The sequence below is a fragment of the Equus asinus genome, chromosome 22, assembly GCF_041296235.1.
Source record: "Equus asinus isolate D_3611 breed Donkey chromosome 22, EquAss-T2T_v2, whole genome shotgun sequence".
NCBI classification, from domain to species: domain Eukaryota; kingdom Metazoa; phylum Chordata; class Mammalia; order Perissodactyla; family Equidae; genus Equus; species Equus asinus.
This window is the reverse complement of record NC_091811.1, coordinates 14,864,721-14,890,813: the sequence shown is the minus strand read 5'-3', so window position 1 is coordinate 14,890,813 and position 26,093 is coordinate 14,864,721. Positions and strand designations below refer to the sequence as shown.

The window sequence follows — 26,093 nt, the reverse complement described above, 5'->3', positions numbered from 1 at the left end:
AGTCTTTCTATCCATGAACATGAAATATCTCTCCATTTATTTAGTTCTTTGATTTCTTTCATTAGAGTTTTATAGTTTTTCTCATACAGATCTTGTATATATTTTGTTAGATTTAAACGTATTTCATTTTTGGGGGTGTTAATGTAAATTGGTATTGTGTTTTTAATTTCAAATTCCACTTGTCCACTGCTGGTAAATAGGATTGAATTTTGTATATAAAACTGTGTCCTATAACGTTGCTATAATCTCTAGTTCCACTAGTTTTTTTTTTTTAAAGATTGGCACCTGAGCTAACAACTGTGGCCAATCTTTTTTTTTTTTTTTTCTTTTCTGCTTTATCTCCCCAAATCCCCCCTGGTACATAGTTGTATATCTTGGTTGCAGGTCCTTCTAGTTGTGGCATATGAGACGCCACCTCAACGTGGCCTGACGAGCGGCGCCACATCCACGCCCAGGATCCGAACCCGTGAAACCCTGGGCCGCCACAGTGGAGCACACAAACTTAACCACTCGGCCACGGGGCCGGCCCCTCACTAGTTTTTTTGTTGATTCTTTCAGATTTTCTACATAGATGATCATGTCATCTGCGAACAGAAAATTTTCTTTCTTTCTTCCTAATCTTGGTTAGTGATTTTTTTGTGTGTCTCGTTTAAGACATCTTTGCCTAGCCCATGGTCATGAAGATAGTCTCCTTTTTGTTTTTGTTTTTTTAAATCCTAGAAGATTTTATTTTCTCTTTCACATTTAGGTCTATGATCCATCTCAAATTAATTTTTACATCTAGAGTGGGGTAGGGAGCCAAGTTTTGCTTTTTGCACAGGATGTACAATTGAGCCAGCACTAGTTATTGAAGGGCCACCCTTTCCCCACTGAACTGTGTGGCTCTTTTGTCGTCTGTCAGGCGTGAGCGTGCATTTATGTCCGTTTTGGACTCTATTTTGTTCCCTTGGTCTGTTAATCTGTTCTGTGCCAATACCTTAGTGTGTTAGTTGCTGTAGCTTTAAGATAAGCTTTGATGTCTGGGAGTGCAAGCCCTGCGGCTTTGTTCTTCTGTTTCAGATTGCCTTGGCTTTTCTTAGTTCTTTGATTGTTCCGTATACATTTTAGAATCATCTTGTCAATGTCTAAAAATAAAATGCTGGGATTCTGATTGGGATTCCATTGAATTTATACATCAAATTAGGGAGATTTGACATCTTAAAATACTGTCTTCCAATCCATGAACATAAAATATGCTTCTATTTATTTACGTATTCTTTAATTTTTTTCAGCACTGTTTAATGTTTTATATTTTTTAGTATAGAGGTCTTGCACATCTTTTATTAGATTTATTCATAGGTATTTTTTTGTTTTTGTGCTATTGCAAATGCTAGTTTCACAAGTTTCCTTTCTAATTGTTTGTTGCCAATGTATAGAATGCAATTGATTTTTTGTTTTTATTTTTTAGTTTTAATTGTGGTAAAATACACATAACATAAATTTTACCATTTTAACCATTTTTGGGTGTATAGTGTAGTGGCACTAAATACATTCACATTATTGCACAAACATGCAATTGATTTTTTTGGTAAGAGCTTTATTGAGATAGAATTCAGACACCATATAATTCACCCATTTAAAGTGTACAATTCAGTGACTTTTAGCATATTGGTGGACTTGTGCCACTGTTACCACAATCAGTGTTGGCACATTTTCATGACCCCATAAGGAAACCTTGTACCCTTCCCAACCTCCCCCAGCCCCCAGCCCCTGGCAAATGCTAATCTACTTTCTGTCCATCTGTTCCCCTCTTAGTTCACAGGTATTTATTTACGAGGTTTGACAGAATGACTGGAGCTTCATCTTTATGCACGGATAATGCTTTAAGAATTCCTGCAGATGTTTTACCCGCTCTTGGACGTCGTGGGTCTTTTAGACACTTGCATTCTATTGTTTATTTATCCGCCTGGTCCTTAGCTTTCTTTTTCTTTCTTTCTTCTTTTCTGCCTCTTACTCGTGAAAGAAAAAGGTGCGTTTCTGGTATCTGTCACCCTTCCTCCATGAACATTGAGGCAAACACACCCTCTCCTCCTCGGTGGTGGCTCTTCCAGCCCTGAATCACCGTGTCCTTCTCTAGGCCGTGCCTTTCCCTAGTTCATTCAGCTGCTACTTGGAAGCATTTATCTTTCTCCATTTCTGTTCTCCGATTTTTCTTTCCTCACGCAATTGATTCTTAAAATCAGCTTTATTGAGGTCTAATTTACACGTGCTGAAATTCACCAATTTTAAGTGAATAGTTCAGTGAGTTTTGATAAATGTATGGAGACATGCAACCACTACAGCAATCAAGATATAGAACTTTTCTATCATCCCCAAAAGTTTGCTTATGCCCCTTTACACCTAGTCCCTAGCAGCCCCCTCCCTGGCCCCTGGCATCCACTGATCTGCTTTCTCTTACTGTAGTTTTGCCTTTTCTAGGATTTCCTATAAAAGAATTATACAGCATATATCTTTTGTATCTGGATTCTTTCACTTAGCATAATGCATGTGAAATTAACCCATGTTGTTGTGTGTATCAGTAATTTGTTCTTTTTTTAAAAAATTACTGAATAGTATTCCATTGTCTGGATATACCACAGTTTGTTTATCTATTCACCAATTGAAGGACATTTGGGTTGTTTCCAGTGTTTGGCTACTAGGAATGAAGCTTCTGGAACATTCTTGTACAAATCTTTGTTTGGAAATATGTTTTCATTTCTCTTGTATATACGCCTAGGAGCAGGCCTGCTAGATCATATGGTAAGTACATGTTTGACTTTATAAAGAACTGCTAAACTTTTTAAAAAGTGGCTGTACCAATTTGTATTCCCACCGGTAATGTGTGAGAGTTACATTTGCTCTGCATCCTTGCCAACACTGATTAGTCTTTTAACCATTCTGGTGGGTATGCAGTAGAATATCATTGTGGTTTTAATTTGCATTTCCCTAACGAATAATGATGTTGAGCATCTTTTTGTGTACTTATTTGCCATGTTGTGTATCTTCTTTGGTGAAGCATCTGTTCATATCTTTTACTCATTTAAAACAATCAGATCATTTTCTTATTGATTTGTAAGAGGTATATGTGTGTATGCATATGATGTGTGTATGACACTGTGGTGAGCTGAATAATGGTCCTCCACGTTCTAAACCCCAGCATCTGTGAATAGGTTACCTTGGGTCTTGAGAGGGAGAGATTATCCTGGCGAATCCAATGTTATCACAAGGGTCTTTATAAGAGGGAGGTAGGAGGGTCAGCATCAGAGATGGAGCTGTGACAGTGGAAGCAGAAGTTGGTATGCTGTGGGTTCATAAGCCCAGGAATATGAGCAGCCTCTAGAAGCTGGAAAAGGTAAGGAAACAAATTCTCCCTAGAGCCTCTGGAAGGAATGCGGCCCTGCTGACATCTTGATTTTAGCCTGGTGAGACTGATTTTGGACTTCTGGCCTCCATAACCGTAAGATAATAAATTTGTATTCTTTTAAGCCACCATGTTATAGCAGGGGTACTCAGGCGCTCAGTGTTTGTCGAATGATTTGAAGCTAGCTTTCCTGCCTCTAAATCCAGTGCTGCTTTGTTTCTCCCATATTGTTCTGAGTGGAGGGAGCAGGGTATTTCAGGGGGTGGAAAAGTACGAGAAAGCAGCCCCAAGGTGGACATGAGCATCTACAGCAGAGAGTAGACAAGTCTTAGATGGAGTAGTGTGGGTTGGAGGGATGGGAGATGAGATTATTAGGTGGAGAACGCTAGATTTTGGAAGCAGAGGAATTTGGGCTTGAGACGGTGAGAAAGCACTTAGATGCTGGAGCATTTAGGAGGTTTGTTAGAAGTGTGGGGTGGCTGGACTGAGAAGAAACAAACTTTGGGGAAAATGAGTCTTTCTAGTCTCCTTCACTCAGCTCTGATGGGAAGGCAAACCTGGCGTGTTGTTTGTTATTATTTTCTAACAGTGTTACACAGTTCTGCAAACCAAATTGATTGTGTTAATGGGGGTAGGGAGGCTGGGAGGTGAAGGCCGTCTCATCCCTTTGGGATCCTCTGGCTCACTGGAGTGCCCAGCCTGGCCCTCCCCTCAATCTCCTCCCAACTGGTGCTGGCCTCACTGATGACATTCTAAGATGGCACCGTCAGCCTGGTCAGCACTTCACTCTCATCTGCCTGCACATCACTGTATCACTCTGCATGGGCGTGGGGTTCTTTGGCGTGAAAAGGCATGGAGTTTGTTGGAGAGGGGCCTTCTGCAAACGAGACCAGAGCATACTGTTGTCTGGAAGCTGGCAAGATAGGCAGTTGTGTTCTCTGCTGCCCCTGCCCCGGCGGCACAGCTCTCAATAGTGAGAATGTGGGCTGGCTGGCTGACTGTCTGCTTCACACCCGTTCTCCCCACCGCTGGAGTTGTGACTGAGATCTCTGTCCTTGGGACTCAAGATGCCTCCAGACCCCTGGACAATGAATTTTCTGTTCTCTTTCCTACTTCACCCTCGCCTAGGGCAGTTCAAACCCAGCCACCTTCAGGAAGCTTTTCCTGATAGCTCTACCCAACTGAAAACACATTTTCTATGCTGCATGTTTTCAGTACCCATCGATTGTCACTTTACTATTTCACTATTCATTACATGGTTGTCTAATCATTCTGGAGAAGCAAGTACAAGACAGATGCCTTGTCTCCAGTGAGATTACAAGCCTCTTGAGGACAGGGAGCAGTCTCTTCATTTGTGCCGGGTCTCAGCAAATATGTTGTACACCACTGGAGGCCGGGTATCATTTTACATGAAGACATTTGTGGCGCCCTTCCGATGCTTGTTCAGTAGTCTTCAGGGAAAGGATGAGTGGACAGGAACTAAATAAGAGACGAGGAGGACTTCTTGGGAAGCCCAGGAGGGGTCATTTGTTAGTTGAGAAAGTCGTTTCCTTTCTAGTGAGGTAGACTCCTAAATTTAGGGCAAACCTAACAGGAAGCTCTAAGTTTTAACACTATAAAAAGATGGGCCTCTGGTCTCTAGTCCCGTTTTCTTTTTTTTGTGTACTCTCCTTTCAGTCTTTCAATAGACATCAGATGTTTGCTGAGTATCTTGTGTGATAAACATTAAGGACCCAAGGTGAATGAATATAAGGTGATGTTTCTCTGCAGGGGGCTATCTGAGCTGCTCTGTCTTTATCTCAGTGCATGTCATTCACAGACCTCTATCTCCTGTCCCAAGTTCCCTCCCCAAATCTGTTTCCTATCTTAGGTGTTAAACAATTTTCCATGTGTCAAAATACAGCCAATTAGACCCGCAGCCCCAGGAGGAGCGGGGGTAATGCTTCTCCTCGCCAGGAGGGGGCGCACGATGCCACATGCCTTGCTGAAGCCGTGGGAAAGGATGGGGGGGCGGGGTCTCAACTAGTACTTGGATTTGGGCACAAAGCTGAGAAACCCAGAACATCGGAGACAACTTCCTGCCAAGAGGAAGCTGAGTTACAATCAAGAGAAGCTAGTGGTCAAATTCAGAGTAGTTTTATACACAAGAACAAAACGCATGCTTTAAAATGGAGGAAAAAATTAGTGATCACCTACTGAAATAAAGGAAAGCAGCAATAGTTGTGATGACAACAGCGACAAGGACATGCCTCCTTTTGAAGCGCTGCCCTGGCTTCTGCACCCTAGCTGCGCCCTAGACACGGACATGAGAACAATGTGGGGCTGACAAAGATGTCCCACCAACGCCTCAATCCAATGTTTCTTTGGACAGCTCACTGATTCCCCCATTCTCCTCAGCTCCTTTTCCTACCAACCCTTCCTCCACTTTTTTTTTTTTTTTTTTTGTCAAAGGAGGGCTACGGAACGTGTCTGTGGTTAGGACGATGCCTCACATTGCCAGGAGAGGGCAGCAGTTCACGTCTCCTGTCACGCAGGTGCAGCCTCAGCGCTATCTAGGATTCCTGTCATTTTTTCAGTAGTTACTGCGTGCCCACTATGTGCCAGGCTCTGTGCTGCGCACTGGCGGTGTAAAGCTGACTAAGATATGGGTCCCCGCCCTGGAGGAGGCTGTGGTCTAAAAGAGTGAGACAGCCATGGAAACAGACAAAATGCCAAGCAGTGGCGTGAGGTGCTAAGGCAGAAGGCTAGTTAGGGGACTGCCGACTCCCAAGGAGGGGTGGGGAGAGGAGGGGCATCAAAAGAAGCCTCATAGAAGGAGATGCCTGAACGGAGTCTTGAGAGGTAGTAGGTTTTCTGCAGTGTGCGGGATCAGGAAGAGCATCCCAGCAGGGGTACCAGGGTGAGTGTGACACTACACGGTGGGCTCAGCTTGAACAAAGGGACTGGAGAGGGGGTAGAAAGACTCGGAAAGTTGGTGGATCATGGAGGACTCTGCTTGTCTGCCATGCTGAGGAGCCTGGACTCGAACCATGAAGGAAAGAGGAAGCCGTCAGAGGGGCTTAATTAGGAGAATAACACAGATTTGCACTTTTTAAAAGTTTCCTCTTCTAGCTGTGTAGAGGATAGATACAGTAGGGATGTAGGAAGGGAAGACCTGAAGACTGATGACCAGTTAAGGTTTGCTTGAACCAGGTCGAGTGAGAGATGACGGTAGTCTGAACTAAGATGGTAACAGTGGGCATGGAAAGGAGGGCTGGGCTTGAGGTTGAAACGACAGGTTTCGGTCTCCGATTAGATGGAGTGGGATGAGGGTGGAGGTCTCCCAGGTGTCTGGCTTCGGTGTCTGGGGTGAATACTGGTGGCAGCTGATGAGATGGAGAACAGACAAGAGGAGGAGAGATCTGGGGAGAAAGATGATGAGTCACTGACAGATATGAGGCACCATGTCCAGCTCTCCATTTCATCCCCACCATATCCCCTAGTCTAGATTCTCACTACTTCCCACTGGTTCTGTGACGGCAGCTTCCTGTTGGGTCTCCCAATGTTTAGTCTCTCTCCCTGTTGGAATAGCTTCTGAATTCTCTCATTTAATATGTATCTACTGACAGCTCATTACGTGCAGGCACTGTGATAAGTTCCTTCCCCCACAGAGCTTATAGCCTAGTGCAGGGGGATGGGGATGAAGGAAGAGACAGATAACTAAGACAATACTGGCAATACTATGGATGGAAAATGCTCTCCTAAGTGAACAACAGGATACCATGAGAACATTCCAGGAGGGGCTCATAACCTTGACTTAGAGTTCCAAGGAGAGTTTCCTAGAAGGATGACCTCTAGGCTTATCTGGGTGAGTAGAGAGTGGTTTGCCCAGTGAGGGAATGGGTGGCACTGGGCGGGGGATGGGGAGAACGGGTTTAAACAAGACTGAAAGTGATGGGGGTGCAGTCCCTGACCCTGGAGTGCGCAGGACAGGAGAAACAAGCAGCCTCCACTGAGAGCACACAGGAGAAACCATGTCCTCAGGTTTCCATCAAGGAAAGGAGATAAAGAGGGCTTTCGATGAAGAGTGGGGATAGAGAGAAGTTTGCAGAGTGGGGAGGCCTTCCAAAGGGCCTCTGGAGAGGTTTCAGAGGGGCAGAGGCAGAGGGGTAGGTCAGGGGAGGAAGCACAGAGCAAGTATGGCAATCATTCATTCACTCATTCATTCACTCATTCATTTTATTTAATAAGTATGTACCAACTACCTACTCCAGGCCAGAAATACAGTAGTGAACAAGACTGACAAGTTTCCAATCTCATGGAACTTACGTTTCAGTGGGAAGAGACATACAATAAACAAATAAGATAATTTCACATAGTGGTAAGTACTATGAAGAATGGAAAACAGGGGAATGCAATAGAGTGCCTAGGGAAGAGCTGCTTTAGGTCGGGACCAGGGAAAGCCTCTTTGAGGAGGTGACATTGACATGTGAACTGAGTAGGAGGTGAGCATCCCTTCTAGGGAGAGGAGACAGTAAGAGCAAGGTAAAGAGGGTGTTGGAGAGTGGACACCTGGAGGGGCTTGTCTCCTGGGTGGTAAAGGAGGGTAGCAGCAGGGAGTGGAGGCGTTTAGCTCTCACGAGGTTGGGCACCAGTCCTCCACTGGGTGGATGGACCGCCGGGCCTGGAGGGATTTCACTTCTGAAGGAGGCTTCTTAGTCACTGACACAGATGAGGCTTGGGTTTCTGGAAGACGTTGGAGCTGGTCTGTGTCTGGATTCGTCACTTGGGCTCTGGGAAGAGGCTCCAAACTCCAGGTCAGGTGTTGGTAAACTATGGCCCGAGGGCCGAGTCCTATATTATTAGAACACAGCCGAGCTTCTTCATCGATATAGTGTTGATGGTTTCTTTAGCAAGTTGAATAGCTGCCACAGAGACCATATGGCCTGCAAAGCCTGGAACTTTTACCATCTGACCCTTTATGGAAAAAGTTTGCTGAGTTCTGCTCTTGTCTGTGGCAGGCAGATTTCTCAGAGGTGGTTCGGGCCTAGTCTGTATGGGCTGAAAAGGTAGGACTGGATTTTGAAGCTGCATCTCCAAAAGCCACAGTCTGTCTCAGGTGCTGTCAGTCTGTTCACCGTCATGCTTGTCCGCATGTACACAGTAGTGTGCCACGAGTTTGGGGATGTATCTAGGCTTGGATTCATCTTCCAGGACTGGCCTGTGGGCTCTGCCACTTGCTGCAAGAGGATCTTCCTAAATTGCAGTCCTAAGCATGTCATCCCCTGCTCAGTAACATTAAGTGGCTCTTTTTCGCTACCTAGTAAAATTCAGATGCCTTAACCTGACCTTCAGAGTTCTCCACATGTGGCTCTAGTGGGTCATTCCAGCCTTAGTTTCCATCTTTATTCAAATACCTATTATCTGCTTTGGTCACACGTTACTACTCACCACTCCAAAAACATACTTTCTCCACTGAGTCATTTTGGGACCAATTACCACATTCAGCTTCCTGTTCTTGATTATTTGGGTTCTTGTCTCACGTGCTCTATCAGTTTTAGATGACGGAAGGGTAAGTACCATGTCTCCATTCAGTTTTAGATGCTCAGTAGGGCTGGCTTTTGGGAGGGAATTAATGTTTACTGAGTTATGTATCAGTCATGTCTTGGTAGCAGATGTTTAGCACTGTTTCTTGAATTCATTTGGCGCTCAAAAATAGTCACTTAGTGATGCTTTCAACCAATCAAGTGTCCACTGTATTAATACTTGTGTCCTCAGCACCCAATATCTGGCACATGATAAATGAATGAAAAGCAATGAATAATCTCAAGCATTTCTACAAAGTGAGAAGAAAGTATCATATTAACTAGTAGCAGTAGGGAGGCACTTGGGATTGTTGACTCTGCTGTTGCGTGATTTGTTTGGGAGTCTGAAGATTGGCGTTTCCTAATGCTAACCTTGAAGTTTCAATAAATTACTACCATGTGGGCAAAGTCACGTGGGCCATGGCTCTTGTTCTAAATAATGTACTCCTTTAAGGTGTGACTAATTGAATGGTAATATAAAAATTAAAAGCAATGTTGGAGAGCTGTCCGTCAGCCACGGTGATAAGCACTCTGTATACATTATTTAATACTCAATACAAGCCCATGAAGTGGATTTTTAGAAACACTTTCTTTTATGGAAAATTTTAAACATATGCAGAAGTCAACAGAACAGCATAATGAGCCTTCCTATACCTATCACCAAACACGCTGTTTATTAACTCATGACCAATCTTGTTTCACACATACTCCCACCCACTTCTCCCCCTCCCTTATTGTTTTGAAGGAAATCCCAGACATCATGCAATTTCATCCAAAAATATTTCAGTGTGTATCTGTAAAAGATGAGGATTCTTTTGATTTGTCTCTTAGCTTTTTTGGATGTATAGGTTTCTTCTTTCATCTCTTTTTTTCTCCCTTGCAATTTATTTATCAAAGAAACTAGGTTGTTTTGCCATATTTTGGGCTTTGCTAATTATACCCTCATGAAGTTGTTTAACATGCCTCTGTTCCCTGTATTTACTGTGAATTAGTAATTTGATCTAAAGGCCTGATCAGCTTAGGCCTAGGTAGCGGGGACGGCAAAGATGATTCTAGGTTCTTCCATCAGGAGGTAGGTAATGTCTGGCCGCCTTTTTTTTGGTGATGTTAGCAGCTGTTAATCAATTATGGATTGAAGAATGGTGGTATTATTGTATCATTCCCTCTTCATTTATTAGCTGGCATGCCTCTATAAAGAGATACTGCCCCTTGTAAACTATTTTGTTACCTAATGGTACAATTTATATGTAAAAGGCTGGATAATTGCTTGATTTGTTGTTTTCATTTACCATTTTTCAAAATAAAGGGTTGTTTCATATCCTTCAATGGTGACCACTTTTTCTTTCTTAAGAACTATTATGAACTCAGGGACTTAAACATGTTTGATGTATTTCAATCCGTCTTAATTATATCTTTATTAATACACAGAATGTCCTGTCTTTGGACAGAAGGAGTCCTTTCAGATTGACTCTTGAGACTTGCTGACATCATCCGAATAATCTTTGATCAGATTCTTTACTGTCAGAGTGGCAATATGTTCCCTGCTCATCTTATACATTTCTGGCCTCAGACCTGGAATTAACAATTCCTCCAAGAAATCCTGATTTCTTTTAGTGGGAAATGGTATTTGGAGACCACAATCTTGGTGCTAGGGGTAGATGTTATCATTTTAAAACTTTAAGAATAATTGATGGGGCCAGCCCAGTGGGGTCGTGGTTAAGTTCACTTGCTCTGCTTCGGTGGCCCAGGGTTGGCAGGTTCAGATCCTGGGCACGTGATACTGACTCTGATATCAGCTTCCCTACATTAAACCCAGCATATGTGGGGTTAAAACCAAAACACTCATTCCCAGCTTACTCCCTGGCTTCCTGGCTCCAGAATCCACTATCCTCCATGGAGACAGACACTGCCAAGGACAAGCACCTGGATTCGTTATCTCCTCCCTGCAAAGAGATACAGGCTGATGGGAAAGCTGCTGACCAGCAAGGTCACAGGCTCCCTCCTCTCTGCATAGCCTCAAGGCCAAAGACAGGCTGGTGGGAAAGCTCTGACCAGCAAGGCCATATGATCCACCTCCCGTACCTAAAACCCCAAAGAAAAACCCTTCCTTTTAGCTTTTCGGGGAGTTTGGGGTTTCAGTGTTAGCTGCCCTCTCTCCTTGCTCAGCGCTGAGCAAAAATAAAATTCCTACTTTCTTCCATCAGACCCGGTGTCAGAGATTGGCTTGCTGCACAACGGGTGAGCGAACTCACTTCCGGTTCGGTAACAATTTGGCGACCCAGATGGGACAGTGTCCCAGGTGGACGTCCTGCTAGTGGCACACCGGCTTCTGGCTAAAGGCCTCTCTTGGAAGCTGGCCTGCAGCTGCCTGAGCCTCTTGTCTCAGGGACAGCCCCAAGTGACTGGCTGCTAGCCAGACGTTGTTGGCCCATGGTGCTTTTGCTTTGGTGGTGGAAGAAACTAGGTTTAGGACGTAGGAAGACATCTCTTGTAAGCAGCTGGTAGTTTTTGTCTTTGTCTTTGTGTTAACCTTAAAACAGGACCGGCAGGAAATAATGGGTACCTTGGCAGCCCTCTGGGCTCTGTTTGTTTTGAAGTCACGCCACCCCGGCCAAATTTTGGTAAGTCCCCCAGGTGTGTACAACTGAGGTCCCTTGTCCTTGCCCATTTGGGAAGATCTGCATAGCAGATCTTCATTTGTTGGGCGCCCACCAAGTGTAGGACATGGACTAAGCTGGGACTGGAAGCACTTTGGCTTTTGGTTTTGGTCTTTGTTTTGGCTTCCATTTGTGGCTGAGGGTTTTTGGGAAAGTGTGCTTGTTTGGTATTTTCGGTTGTTTGTCTTTCCTTTTTTTTTTTTATTGAGTTATTGATAGGTTACAATCTTGTGAAATTTCAATTGTACATTAATGTTTGTCAGTCATGTTGTAGCTGCACCACTTCACCCTTTGTGCCCACCCCCCACCCCACCTTTCCCCTGGTATCCACTAAACTGTTCTTGGTCCATAGTTTTAAATTCCTCATATGAGTGGAGTCATACACAGATTATCTTTCTCTCGCTGGCTTATTTCACTTAACATAATTCTCTCAAGGTCCATCCATGTCATTGCAAATGGAATGATTTTGTTCTGTTTTGCAGCTGAGTAGTATTCCATTGTATATATGTACCACATCTTCTTTATCCATTCGTCTGTTGATGGGCACTTAGGTTGCTTCCACGTCTTGGCTATTGTAAACAGTGCTGCAATAAACATAGGGGTGCAGAGGACTTTTGGGATTGCTGACTTCAGGCTCTTTGGATAAATACCCAGTAGTGGGATGGCTGGATCGTATGGTAGTTCTATTTTTAGTTTTTTGAGGAAATCTCCATACTGTTTTCCATAGTGGCTGCACCAGTTTGCATTCCCACCAGCAGTGTATGAGGGTTCCTTTTTCTCCGCAACCTCTCCAACATTTGTTGCTATTAGTTTTACATATTTTTGTCATTCTAATGGGTGTAAGGTGATATCTTAGTGTAGTTTTGATTTGCATTTCCCTGTTGATCAGCGATGATGAGCATCTTTTCATGTGCCTATTGGCCATCAGTATATCTTCTTTGGAGAAATGTCTGTTCATGTCTCCAGCCCATTTTTTGATTGGGTTGTTTGATGTTTTGTGATTGAGTTGCAAGAGTTCTTTATATATTAAGGATATTAAGCCTTTGTCAGATATATGACTTGCAAATATTTTTTCCCAGTTAGTGGGTTGTTTTTTTGTTTCAATCCTGTTTTCATTTGCCTTGAAAAAGCTCTTTAATCTGATGAAGTCCCATTTGTTTATTCTTTCTATTGTTTCCCTTCTCTGAGAAGGCATGGTGTCCGAAAAGATCCTTTTAATACTGATGTCAAAGAGTGTACTGCCTACGTTTTCTTCTAGAAGGCTTATGGTTTCAGGTCTCACCTTTAGGTCTTTGATCGATTTTGAGTTTATTTTGGTGAATGGTGAAAAAGAATGGTCAATTTTCATTCTTTTACATGTGGCTTTCCAGTTTTCCCAGCACCATTTGTTGAAAAGACTTTCTTTTCTCCATTGTATGCCCTCAGCTCCTTTGTCAAAGATAAGCTGTCCATAGATGTGTGGTTTTATTTCTGGGCTTTCAATTTTGTTCCATTGATCTGTGCAGCTGTTTTTGTACCAGTACCATGCTGTTTTGATTACTGTAGCTTTGTAGTATGTTGAAAGCCTCCCGTTTTGTTCTTTTTTCTCAGGATTGCTTGAGCAATTCGGGGTCTTTTGTTGCCCCATATGAATTTTAGGATTCTTGGTTCTAATTCTGTAAAGAATGTCATTGGGATTCTGATTGGGATGGCGTTGAATCTGTAGATTGCTTTAGGTAGAATGGACATTTTAACTATGTTTATTCTTCCAATCCATGTACATGGAATGTCTTTCCATCTCCTTATGTCATCATCCAATTCTCTCAGAAAGGCCTTGTAATTTTCATTATATAGGTCCTTCACTTCCTTAGTTAAATTTACCCCAAGGTATTTTATTCTTTTTGTTGCGATTGTGAATGGTATTGTATTCTTGAGTTCTTTTTCTGTTGGTTCATTACTGCAGTATAGAAATGCTACTGATTTATGCAAATTGATTTTATACCCTGCAACTTTGCTGTAGTTGTTGATTACTTCTAAGAGTTTTCCAATGGATTCCTTGGGGTTTTCTATATATAAGATCATGTCGTCTGCAAACAGCGAGAGTTTCACTTCTTCCCTCCCTATTTGGATTCCTTTTTCTTGCCTGATTGCTCTGGCCAGGACCTCCAGTACTATGTTAAATAAGAGTGGTGATAGAGGGCATCCTTGTCTTGTTCCTGTTTTCAGGGGGATGCGGTTAAGTTTTTGCCCATTGAGTATGATGTTGTCTATGGGTTTGTCGTATATGGCCTTTATTATGTTAAGGTAGTTTCCTTCTATGCCCATTTTGTTCAGAGTTTTTATCATAAATGTCTGTTGGATCTTGTCAAATGCCTTCTCTGCATCTATTGAGATGATCATGTGGTTTTTATTCCTCAGTTTGTTGATGTGGTGTATCACGTTGATTGATTTGTGGATGTTGAACCATTCCTGTGTCCCTGGTATGAATCCCACCTGATCCTGATGTATGATTCTTTTCATGAATTGCTGAATTCTGGTTGCCAAAATTTTGTTTAGAATTTTTGCATCTATGTTCATCAGTGATATTGGCCTCTAGTTCTCTTTTTTCGTGGTGTCCTTGTCAGGTTTTGGTATCAGCGTGATGTTGGCCTCATAGAATGTGTTAGGAAGTGTTCCATCTTCCCTAATTTTTTGGAATAGCTTGAAAAGGATAGGTATTAAATCCTCTCTGAAAGTTTGGTAGAATTCCCCAGGAAAGCCATCTGGTCCTGGGGTTTTATTCTTTGGGATGTTTTTGATGGCTGTTTCAATCTCTTTCCTTGTGATTGGTCTGTTCAAATTGTCTGCCTCTTCTTGAGTGAGCTTTGGGAGACTGTAGGAGTCCAGGAATTTATCCATTTCCTCTAGGTTATCCATTCTGTTGGCATATAGTTTTTTGTAGTATTCTCTTATAATCTGTTGTATTTCTGCAGAGTCTGTTGTTATTTCTCCTCTTTCATTTCTGATTTTGTTTATTTGAGCTTTCTCCCTTTTTTTCTTTGTAAGTCTGGCTAGTGGTTTGCCAATTTTATTTATCTTCTCAAAAAACCAGCTCTTTGTCTCACTGATCCTTTCTACTGCCTTTTTTGTTTCAATAGTATTTATTTCTGCTCTGATTTTTATTATTTCTCTCCTGCTGACTTTGGGCTTCATTTGTTCTTTTTTCTCTAGTTCAGTTAGGTGTGCTTTAAGGTTGCTTATTTGGGATTTTTCTTGTTTGTTAAGATGTGCCTGTATTGCGATGAATTTTCCTCTTAATACAGCTTTTGCTGTATCCCATATGAGTTGGTATGGCATGTTATCATTTTCATTCGTTTCCAGGTAGTTTTTGATTTCTTCTTTAATTTCTTCAATGATCCATTGCTTGTTCAGTAGTGTGTTGTTTAGTCTCCACATCTTTGTGCCTTTCTCAGCTTTTTTCTTGTAATTAATTTCTAGCCTTATAGCACTATGATCTGAGAAGATGCTTGTTATTATTTCAATTTTTTTGAATTTGTAGAAGCTTGCCTTGTTTCCCAACATATGGTCTATCCTAGAGAATGTTCCACATGCACTTGAGAAGAATGTGTATTCAGCTCCTTCAGGGTGGAGTGATCTATATATGTCTATTAAGTCCAATTGTTTTAGTTTTTCACTCAGCTCCACTATTTCCTTGTTGATTTTCTGTCTGGATGATCTGTCCATTGATGTGAGTGGGGTGTTGAGGTCCCCTACTATTATTGTGTTGTTTTTAACATCTTCCTTTAGGTCTGTTAATAGTTGCTTTATGAATCTTGGTGCTCCTGTGTTGGGTGCATAGATATTTATAAGCGTTATTTCTTCTTGATGAAGTGTCCCTTTGATCATTATATATTGTCCCTCTGTGTCTCTCTTTACCTGTCTTATTTTGAAATCCACTTGGTCTGATATGAGAATTGCAACACCTGCCTTTTTTTCCTTGCTATTTGCTTGAAGTATTGTCCTCCACCCCTTCACCCTGAGTCTGTGTTTGTCCTTGGGGCTGAGGTGTGTTTCCTGGAGGCAACAAATTGTTGGATCTTGTTCTTTAATCCATTTTGCCACTCTGTGTCTTTTTATTGGAGAGTTCAATCCGTTCACATTGAGAGTGATTATTGATGCATGTGGACTTAATGCTGTCAGTCTGTCGCTCATTATCTTGTTTTCCTGTGTTTCTTTTCCTGTGTGCTTTAGACTACCCATTTAATACTGCAATTTCTTATGCTGGGTTTCTTAGATTTTTCCTTATCTATGATTTGTGACTCTGTTCTGTACTTTATTTTTGTGTCTACCTTGAAGTTTGTATTTAGAATCTTGTGTATAATATAGTCTATTCTCTGGTGGTCTCTTACTTACTCGACCAATACTGATTTAGACCCTTTGCTCTTCCCCTCCTAAATAATTATTTTCATTTTTTATTCCAACTCGTCTTATTAATTTGTAGTTAGAGTGCTAAGATCGTCCTTGTTTTGGTAGTTTCCTTATTTTTACGCTAATGCTATAGTTGAATATTTGCTATCCTGTTCTGGTTCTATCCATCGGTCTCCCTAGTCTGTGGATTGTGTCCCCTTTCTCCCTTTTTTCTTTTTTCAAGTATGAGAGCCTTCTTGAGGATTTCTTGTAATGGAGGGCTTTTAGTTACAAATTCCCTTAACTTTTGTTTGTCTGGAAAAGATTTAATTTCTCCCTCATATCTGAAGGAAATTCTTGCTGGATATTCTTTTTTTTTTTTTTTAAAGATTTTATTTTTTCCTTTTTCTCCCCAATGCCCCCCGGTACATAGTTGTGTATTCTTCGTTGTGGGTTCTTCTAGTTGTGGCATGTGGGACGCTGCCTCAGCGTGGTCTGATGAGCAGTGCCATGTCCGCGCCCAGGATTCGAACCAACGAAACACTGGGCCGCCTGCAGCGGAGCGCGCGAACTTAACCACTCGGCCACGGGGCCAGCCCCTGGATAGAGTATTCTTGGCTGAAGGTTTTTATCCTTTAAAGCTTTGAATATATCACTCCATTCTCTCCTAGCTTGTAGGGTTTCTGTAGAGAAATCCACTGACAGTCTGATAGGGGCTCCTTTATAGGTTATTCTATTTTTTTTTTCTTACTTCCCTGAGTATTCTTTCCTTATCATTCCTATTTGCCAACTTTACTATTATGTGCCTTGCAGTGGGTCTTTTTACATTGACAAATCTAGGAGATCTAAAACTCTCCTCTACACACATTTCTCCATTGATCCCTAGATTTGGGACGTTCTCTTCAATAATTTTGTTAAGCACACTTTCTGCTCCATTTTCCTTTTCCATATTCTCGGGAATTCCTATGATCCTTATGTTCTTCTTCCTCATTGAATCCATTAATCTCTCGGAGATTTTCCTCATTTTTTTAAATTCTTAGTTCTTTTTCTTCCTCTGTCTGGCAGCATTCAGCCTGTCTGTCCTCGATTTTGCTGATTTGCTCTTCTAGGTTGTCTACACGGGCATTCAGGGAATCCGTATTCTGTTTTATCTGGTCCATTGTGTTTTTCATCTCAAGTAATTCTGTTTGATTCTTCTTTATGATTTCAATCTCTTTTGTGAAGTAACTCCAGAACTCGGCTTCATTCTCTCTACCTCATTGAGTTTTTTGCTTATAGCTGCTCTGAACTCATTATCACTTAGTTTACCTAATTCCAAGTCCTCAGGACTTAATTCTGTGTTTTTATTGTTTTCCTTCTGGTCTGGGGCTTTTATAAATTGCTGGATGGTAGAGGAGCGGTTTTTTCTCATGGTGGTAGAATTCAGTTGCAGTTACAGCCTGTCGCCACTAGATGGGGGTCGAGAGCGGCGTGTTAGCTCTCCGCCTTGGGGCAAGATGTCTGCGCCCACTGGCTTTGTTAGGGGGGAGGGGCTGTTACTCACACGCACCGGTCTGGGTTCAGATCAGTTCTGTTCTGTGGTCTCCCAAGGCCCTTGATTTATGGGGTCCACACGGACGGAAGCTTTGCCCCCTTCAGCGGGTCTCCACTGAATCAGCGGCAGGAGTCCTGGATGATCCCCTGGTCGCGCGGCCCCTCCCCCGCTCCTTCCCGACCCGCGCCGCAGCGATCGCAGACTCTGGGGGAGGGAGCGATGTTCTCTCCTACCGTTCCAGCGCCTCTGAGGGTGTAAAGCAGGGTTTATGATCTCCGCCTTCTTGGTATTGTAGGTCTCTAACGAGCTGGCATTATGTTTATTCTCTGAAATTCAGTTCTTCTAATCTTTTGTTGTATTTTGGAGGGGAGAGAATCCCGGGTCTGCTCACCCCGCCATTTTGCTCCGCCCACTGGGTTTGTTCATTTTAAGCAGCATCTCTTTAGTTCTCTCTCCCTTCCCCTCTCTCTCCCCACCTCTGGATACACTTCCTTCCCAGTTGTTGTTTTTGGTTATCTCATTTGCACCCATACTCCTGATCTGATCCAGAATCTTGTCTTAAAGTGGCAATGAACAGCTCCTTTCCTATGGAGATGTGGGGATGCTGTGGATCCAAGTGGCATGCCAACAGTTTCTAATTGAGAATAATAGTAATAATAATCATAATGATGATGATGATGATAATAAACAATATTTATTGATTTCTTACTGTATGCCAGGCACTGTTCCACATATATTGTCTGATGTAATGCTTCTAACAACTCTATGAGGTAAACGATACTACTACTATTACTGTGAGGACCATTTTATAAATGAGTAAAATAAGGCATGTTAAATAATATCTTTAAGAAAGATAAACCAGAACATTTACATAAATAAATAAATTATCCTTGCTGGTAGTAGATAAACTGAGCCCAGACTACATCAATTTCCTGTTGTTGCTGTTGTTGTGGTTGTGGTTGTGGTTGTTTTTCTATCACTGTTAATCAAGGGTATATGTGACTGGAATGTAAGTTTGTAGTTTATAGTAATCAATTTTTCACAGTCCTGTGGATAAGCCTCCCCTACCCCCATCCAGCTCTCAACCACAGAAGGCACTTTGTGATCTCAAGGGAAAAGACGTGATTCAAAGGGCAGGCTGAGATCCTGAAATTTGATATCTAATAGCACATATCTAATCTCTTGATTCTCATGTTAATTTTTATTATGCTTATTTTTCATATGAAGAAGTAGCGTCTCGATGAGTTAAGTGAATTGCCTAAGGACGTATTGCTAGTGAGGGGCGGAGTCTGAGTCAAGAGGCAAACTTGTGTCTTCTGACTCTTTGCTTGTTTTTATCATACTATGACACCTACCTCTGAGGAAATACCCACCTCCGGTAAGAGAGGAACAGCTCTCCTTCCTCACTCTCTTTATTTCTTACAGAGATGTTTATAGTTATGGTAGGTTCCTCAGAGACCACTGAAAGGGACATCTCAGGAAGGAACATCAAGAACTTTAAGGAGGAACTCCAAGTTGCTGGTCAGGTGAGGACATCTCAGACATCTTTCTGGTTCCAGCCAGTGTAGGACCACCTCCATCAAGGTGGCTGGTTGGGCGCGTACCCATTGTGCCAGGAGAGTGGGAGGAATTTCTAGTCAGCAGAGCATACTTGGTCCAGTCCACTTATAGCCCAGGTCTGGTTCCCACGTCCCTAGTCTGACCCATGCCTTCTCCACACCCTCAACCTCTTTAATTGTTGTTGAGAACCAAGCTGTCAGTCTGGATGTTATTCCTTTGTAGGTAATTTGTATTTTATTCTAATGGCTCTAGAATTTTAATTTTTGTCTTTGATGTTCTGAAGTTTCAGGTCTGGCTTTAATCCTCTCCCTAGATTCACTCCTCGTCTTCCTTTCTCTATCAGGAATTGTTATTCTCTTTGCTATCTCCATCCTTCAACCTTTCTCGCTTCTTGAGTCCATCTCTCCTATAGTTGTCAGCAGATAATGTCTTACAAACCCTCAAGTTGCTGGAAGTTAAAATCCTAAATAACAAGATGGCAAGTCCACTATGCCAGAATGTGACAGGTATCATCGTGGACTACCTGAGGACAATGGTGAGGAGCCCATGCCTCTGGGTTGGGGCTGTAGGAGAAAAATGATCCCCGGTCTGAGCCCAAGAGTTTCTTTCTGATGGATAATGACATTTGGAAACTAAGTGGGATCTGGGATATGAGTACCTCAAGCTTCTAAACAGTTTGCTAAAGCTCATATCTTGTACCTTAAGCATGTCTCAAGACTGTGACCTAGAAGAATTGAAGATACAGTAATGAAGTGAAGGGCTGAGGTGGGAGAAGTGAGATGGAAAGAGGAGAAGCATTTGGCCTACTGACCTCAAAGTCTGTCTGGGGTCCTCAGATTGTGTCCTAAATCTCCTCCTAGCATACCTTAGGCAGTCACCTTTGTTATTGCATCTCAACTAGTCATCTTAATCTATTTACTAACCTATTTAAATCCACCCACCTGTCTGCTAGTCCACCTTTAGACTGAACATTCAGACATATACCTATCTGTCTATCTAGCCACATCCTCTTGTACTTACTTTCGTGACAGTGGGTTAATCTGGTTTCTTATTTCCCTGGTTGACTACCTACCTATAAGGTGTCTTTCTTCCACTTTACCTGCCTTCCTTGGCATGTCTGTCTTCTGATCAAACCCTCTGACCTACCAGGGAGTTTCCAAAGTTGCTTCCACAATCTACCCACCTTCCTGATGTTTCACTTGCTGCTGTAGGGGAAGCTCTGTGCTCTGGAAACCCCAATCCCCATTTCCACCCCAACACACAAGCCAGAGACTTTCCAGACTTCTTGTCTTCCTGTCCTCTTGCACACTCTAGGAAGCTCTTGCTCTCCATCACTGGGAAGGTGCATGTTGGATGGAGTGGTAGGGTAAGGTAGAGGAGTTCCTGCCCTCTAGACAGCAGAAAATCACTTATTTACCAAAGCTGATTCTCAGGAGCTGTGGACTCATCATGGGGATTAGCCTTGGAACAGTCAGTCTTTCTCTTTCCAGAAGCCAGAGGGAGAAGTGGAGGAGAGATGTACTGCGGTCCTAGTGGCTGTGGGGTCCCAGTTCCCAGGAATGGTCATTGTCAAGCTGTGGGACAGATTGCATCTGCACAACATGCCCCCAAGAAGCCTTCTGGTTGCAGTAGGAAAACTCAGCAGCTGCCAGGGTATGAACCTCTGTGGTGGAAGAGTTAGCCTGAGGACAGAGGCAGCAGGGCATGGGGGCGCTATATGGACTCTAGACTAGCATTATCCTCCTGACTCCTCTCACTGGACATCTCCACTTAGTTCAGTCATGGGTGTATGTAGTGGGGAGAGGGACATACCAGGATATCTGCGGGGTTGGTGGGAACTCAGGATGGAGGTCCTGGAGATAAAGGATGGGCATATTAGAACATGGTGGCTCTCTTTCCCATTCTACTCCCCTGCCTCAATCACAAAGTGTGAAAAAAAATCAAGTCAATGGGCAAATGACAGTACTTACCCTTTCTTTAACACTTGGAGCTGGGACCAAAGAGAGGCTAGGGGAGGTCAGCTGGCCTTCTGGGCATTAGGTTCAAAATGACAAGGCATGTGGGTTGGGCTGCACAGCAAGCCCAGAGGACACAGTGATAGAAGCTGGAAATGTGTCTCCTGGTCTAATCGGGGCAAATGGTCTCACAATCAACCTCAGACAGCACAGCTCTTTGTTTCCTTAACAGTCCTTAGAAGGGAGCATGCATGTGTAGGCTGTGGCAATACCTTACATTTGTATGCTGTATTGACACCCGTTATTAAGCGTAATCTTCCCAGAAGCCCTGTGAAGTGGTCACATGAGGAACTGTGGTCCTATTAAACAGTTGAGGAAGCTGAAACTCAGATAAATTAAGTAACTTGCTCTGGTTGACCAGACTCTTTGGAGGCAGAGTAAGATCAGAACCTGGGCCTCCTAGCCCCTAATTGATAAGGTTTCCTACACTAAGGCTGGGAGGCTCCCCTCCATTGGATAGGGATGTCTTTCTTGTACTCTCCCTCCCAGGTACAGCCTCCCACATTAGTGCCACATGGGAACATATCCTGCACCTTCTGAGGATGATCCATGAAGAGGATGACATGTTGGTGATATGTCATGGTGAGGGTCACAAAGGGTCTGGGCAAGGCTCTGTTGGAATTGGAGAGGGAGGAAAGAAGGGCAAGAAGAGACTGGGTTCCTCTGAATGTGGATCCCGGAAGGCTGAGAAAGGGGCAGGAGATGACAGAGCAGGCCAGGCATGTGCAGATACTCTTCTCCATCTGATCTTTCTTGGCCTGGTTTGGGGCAAGGACTAAGCTTGATAGGGATGCTGTGGGTATTGACAGCCTCATCCACTTTCCCTGGCCCTGCTGGGTGGACCTTGCAGTCTGAAAGGAAAGATAGTTGGGGAGTGGGTGAATGGGTTGGTCTTTCCCAGCACAGGACCCCAGAGGCCCTTTTAGAGTTGGAGATGAAAGGAATATGCCCACATGTGTGTATGTTTCCCTTTGTGGGAAGGGAAAGGTGATGGGCAGCTCCAACTCCCTGCTCCCCTCACAGTGCTCAACGGATTGGTCATCAATGCTCGGAAGCATCTGGATCTGGGTGCTAATGATGATGAAGTGATGGACATCACACAAGAGGGAGTGTCCATCAAGGCCTACAATACCTTCCGGGTTCTCTTCAGCCATTGGTCCCTGAAGAGCAAGAACAAGTAGGAGTGGGAGATATAGCAGGGGTTGGGTGGATGGACTGAAGGAGTGAGGCTTGATCCAAAGGCGGGGCAGGGTAGAGTCTGTCCACTTGCTGGTGGAAGACTGACTCACCAGGGTCCTCCAGGAGAGCAGGGTGACTCTCCTCAGGCTCTTCTTCCCATTCTCCAGAAAAGGGTACAGTCGGAAAATCCTCCACTGTCTATGCACTTATTTTGTTAAGCATGCAATTTACACTTGTTGATTACTTTCATTTGCCAGGCACTGTGCTAGGCCTTGGGAATAGAAAGAGGAATAAGGAAAAGCCCCTGAGGGCCTGTTCTGCCTTCATCCCTGAGCTGAGGCAAGTTTGTTGTGTCTCTTTGAACATAGGTGACAGAGCAAGTTCTGGAGATAATTGGCCACCTCTTCTTTCTCATGCCACCAGGCAAACTCAGAAACCAAGTGAACGAGTTAATCCGATGGTTAATGACTTTGATATCTGCAAAAGTGAAGCCTTGCTACATCTCTCAGGTGATTGGGGTGGGAGTGAGAAGGAAATTTAACTAATTCATGCACTCTATTTTTATTGAGTAGTTAATGCTGGAGTTGGCAAAGCATGGCCTATGGGCCAAATCCAGCCTGAAGCTTGTTTTTGTAAATAAGGTTTTACTGGAACTCACCCATGCTCATTCTTTGAACCCATCTCATGCTTTGAATCTCTCTGACTTCCCAGTCTCTGACCTCCAGACCCAGATTTAAAGGGCTCACGAGATTAGATCAAGCCCATCTGGATAATCTCCCTGTTTTAAGGTCAACTGGTGTGGGACCTTAATTACATCTGCAAAATCCTTTCACATCAACATCTAGATAAGTGTTTGACTGAATAATTGGGAGAAGATATGTGCGTACCAGGGGCCTGGAATTTTGGGGCCCATCTCAGAATTCTGCCTACCATACAAATATTACACCAATATTAAATATTTTTATGAGCAGAGGATCTAGAACCAGAAACCCAAATTTTTTATTGTTGTTTCAGTCCTCTGTCCATTTCAGTGGCATTTCTCAAACCAAGTTTCCCCTAAATTTTTTTTTAAAGATTTTTTTCCCCCTTTTTCTCCCCAAAGCCCCCTGGTACATAGCTGTGTATTTTTAGTTGTGGGTCCTTCTATTTGTGGCATGTGGGATGCTGCCTCAGCATGGCTTGATGAGTGGTGCCGTGTCTGTGCCCAGGATCCGAACTGGCGAAATCCTGGGCCGCCAAAGTGGAGCACGTGAACTTAACCATGGCCATGGGGCCGGCCCCTCCCCCAGCTTTTAATGAGTATTCCATAAAAAAGTCGTGTTATTGGATAAAATGGATGGGAAACACTGAGTTAAAATTAAACAAATTTCTTACCTCTAGACTTCTCAGAGCCTTCAATATGTGGGTTAGTCTGATCCTCCAAATAGCAAATACCAAGATGAGATTAGAAGTGAGGGAGATTTATTAGAGGAACACCTGTGAGGGAAAACAGGGAAGGAGCTGGGAGGCTGAGAGCCATCAGCCTGTAATGTAGGTCTGACGCTCGATAAGGAGAAGGAGAAGGAGAAGGAAGGAAGGAAGGAAGGAAGAGAAGGAAAGGAGAAGAGAGAAAGGTCTTAGATTACAGTGTAGTTCTAAGGGAGTTTCAGCAAGGCCAATGGGGAGTCATCAAGCCAAAGTTACCGACCCAAAAATTTCCATATCTTTCAGGAACACTCTTGCCTTAGGGGACCTGCCATATTCAGTTATTGCCTGGGAGAAACTCATGGGAATCTGGCCTCAGTTTTAACACAGTGATGGGTTTTAGAGCACAGCAACTTGAGATGTTGGTCAATTATGCCCTTCAGAGTAGGCATCTGAGAGGCACATTTTTCAGGGTTGCTAAATATGCTAATATGCATTTATAAATTTCCAAGAGGAAGATTTTTTTTTTTGAGTGCAACATTCATTAGTACCAACTTTTCAATGACCACAGTTTGTGGTCTGCCATTGCGCTACCCCCTCAAATGCACTTTCCTTGGTATATGAATAGTTGACCTTTCTCACATATGTGCTCTGAGTTTTTCCCATTAGTGGATCAGCCAAAGTCTCTTATTTACTCTCCCTCCTGGCACATGTTGCCTAAGGGTAAGGTCTATGAATTTGGAACGGAGGTTTGCTCTGTGTAGCCAGTTAGCCAGTGGGAGGATGAAATTTGTATCCCAACTGCTTGTCAGCAGATCGGTCAGGTAGAGATTCTACCCCATGTCTTGGCTGACAGAGGGAATGTTTTGGCTACTCCCTTTCTCCTTTTCCCTTCTCTTCCTCTCTCACTCCAGGGGATGGTGATTAAGAATCAAGATATTTATCATACCATAGTGTAATTTTGTTTGGACAGCTCTACTTAGGGAGGGTGGTCCATTGGCGGTCCATCAGGCAGAGCAAAGAGGAGGAAATGCTAAATACTCAAAATCCAGTGGAGAAATTTCTGCTTCTGGCAAAGATGGAGTAACTAGGGCCAGATTTACCCTGTTGCCTGAAACGACTAAAATACTGGACAAAATACATGAAATAATGGTTCTCAAGACATTGGACATCAGGCAACAAAGAAACATGATCCCTGAGAGGCAGGAAAGAAATGAAATGAGTTATTTATTGCCCCAGCTTACTTCCTTAAGAAAATTTCAAGGAAGTGACGTAGGAAAAGAAAACCTAGGAAGAGTCTAGTAGACTTCCTGAGTTGAGAAGATGGCAATGAAAGTCCAGGGAGACCAAGGCACCTAGAGTTTACAGGGCAGAATACTAAATAGTGCATGTGTGTGAAGAAACGTCTCAGGTGAGGAAAAGAACCAAGACTTGAAAGAACAGTAGCCAGGACTCACACAGGGCCAGGAATAGTGCCTGTTTCCACCAACCAGCCTGAAAACCTCTTAATTCACATGGCATTGGGTAGAGTACTTAAAAATGGGGACAAAATCAACAGTAGGCTGAATGCTATTCTGGTCCTGTCTAACAAATCTTAAAAGCAAGACTCAAAAGGATCAAACTATTTCCAATAACTTAACTGTATCCCAGAAAAAACTCAAGAATAGTTATAGGAATATAAAAATATTTAGCATCCAATAAGGTGAATTCACAATGTGTGGCATAAAAAAAAAAAAAGCATCAGGAATGCAAAGAAGCAGGAAAATATGACCTATAATAATGAGAAAAATCAATTAAAACTGACCCAGAACTCACACAGATGGTATAAGTTGCAGACAACGACATTAAAACAGATATTATAACTGTATTCTATGGGTTTAAAAGCTAGAGGAAAGCTTAAGTAAGTTAAGTAGAAATAAGGAAGATACATTTTTTTAAAAGACCAAAATTGAACTTTGAGAGCTAAAAACTAGAATATTTGTGATGAAAAAACACTGGATGGGCTTAATGACAGATTAGACATTGCAAAAGAAAAGATTGGTTAACTTAAAGACATAGCAATAGAGATTATACGAAATGAAACATACAGAGAAAAAAAGACAAAAAAACATGGAGAAGAAGAAGAAGAAAGCATCAATGAGGCATGAGACAACTTCAAGCAGCCTAATTTCTGTGTAATTAGACTCCTCCACAAAAAGAGAGAGACAGGAAAAATATCTGAAGAAGTACTGGTTGAAAAGTTTCCAAATATGAAGAAAAATATAAACCCACAGATCTAAGGTAGTAAATGAACCCTAAACATGAGACATCATAATCAGTTTTCTCAAAACCAGTGAAAAAGAGAAAAATCTTAAATGCAGCAAATAAAAAAAAGAACCCCAAACCAAATAAAACCAAACAACAACAAAAACATGTTTCATACAGAGGAATAAAGAT

The 26,093-nt window shown here is 42.8% G+C and overlaps 2 protein-coding genes across 5 annotated transcripts in view; both read left to right on the top strand.

The window, feature by feature from the left end:
- Window positions 1-26,093, top strand: part of LOC139039734 (uncharacterized) — a 114,003-nt gene that overhangs the window by 8,777 nt on the left and 79,133 nt on the right. The gene's annotated exons all lie outside the window — the stretch shown is intronic.
- The window catches only part of LOC139041595 (maestro heat-like repeat-containing protein family member 1), a 40,498-nt gene continuing 14,809 nt past the window's right edge, over window positions 405-26,093 (top strand). For all 4 annotated transcript variants that reach the window (XM_070494783.1, XM_070494782.1, XM_070494779.1 and 1 more), the window contains exons 1-5: window positions 405-19,025; window positions 20,550-20,712; window positions 21,564-21,656; window positions 22,098-22,251; window positions 22,622-22,762. In XM_070494783.1, the coding sequence (XP_070350884.1) occupies window positions 22,667-22,762 (96 nt within the window). In that variant the 5' untranslated portion in view covers window positions 405-19,025; window positions 20,550-20,712; window positions 21,564-21,656; window positions 22,098-22,251; window positions 22,622-22,666. The remainder of the gene's footprint in view (window positions 19,026-20,549; window positions 20,713-21,563; window positions 21,657-22,097; window positions 22,252-22,621; window positions 22,763-26,093) is intronic.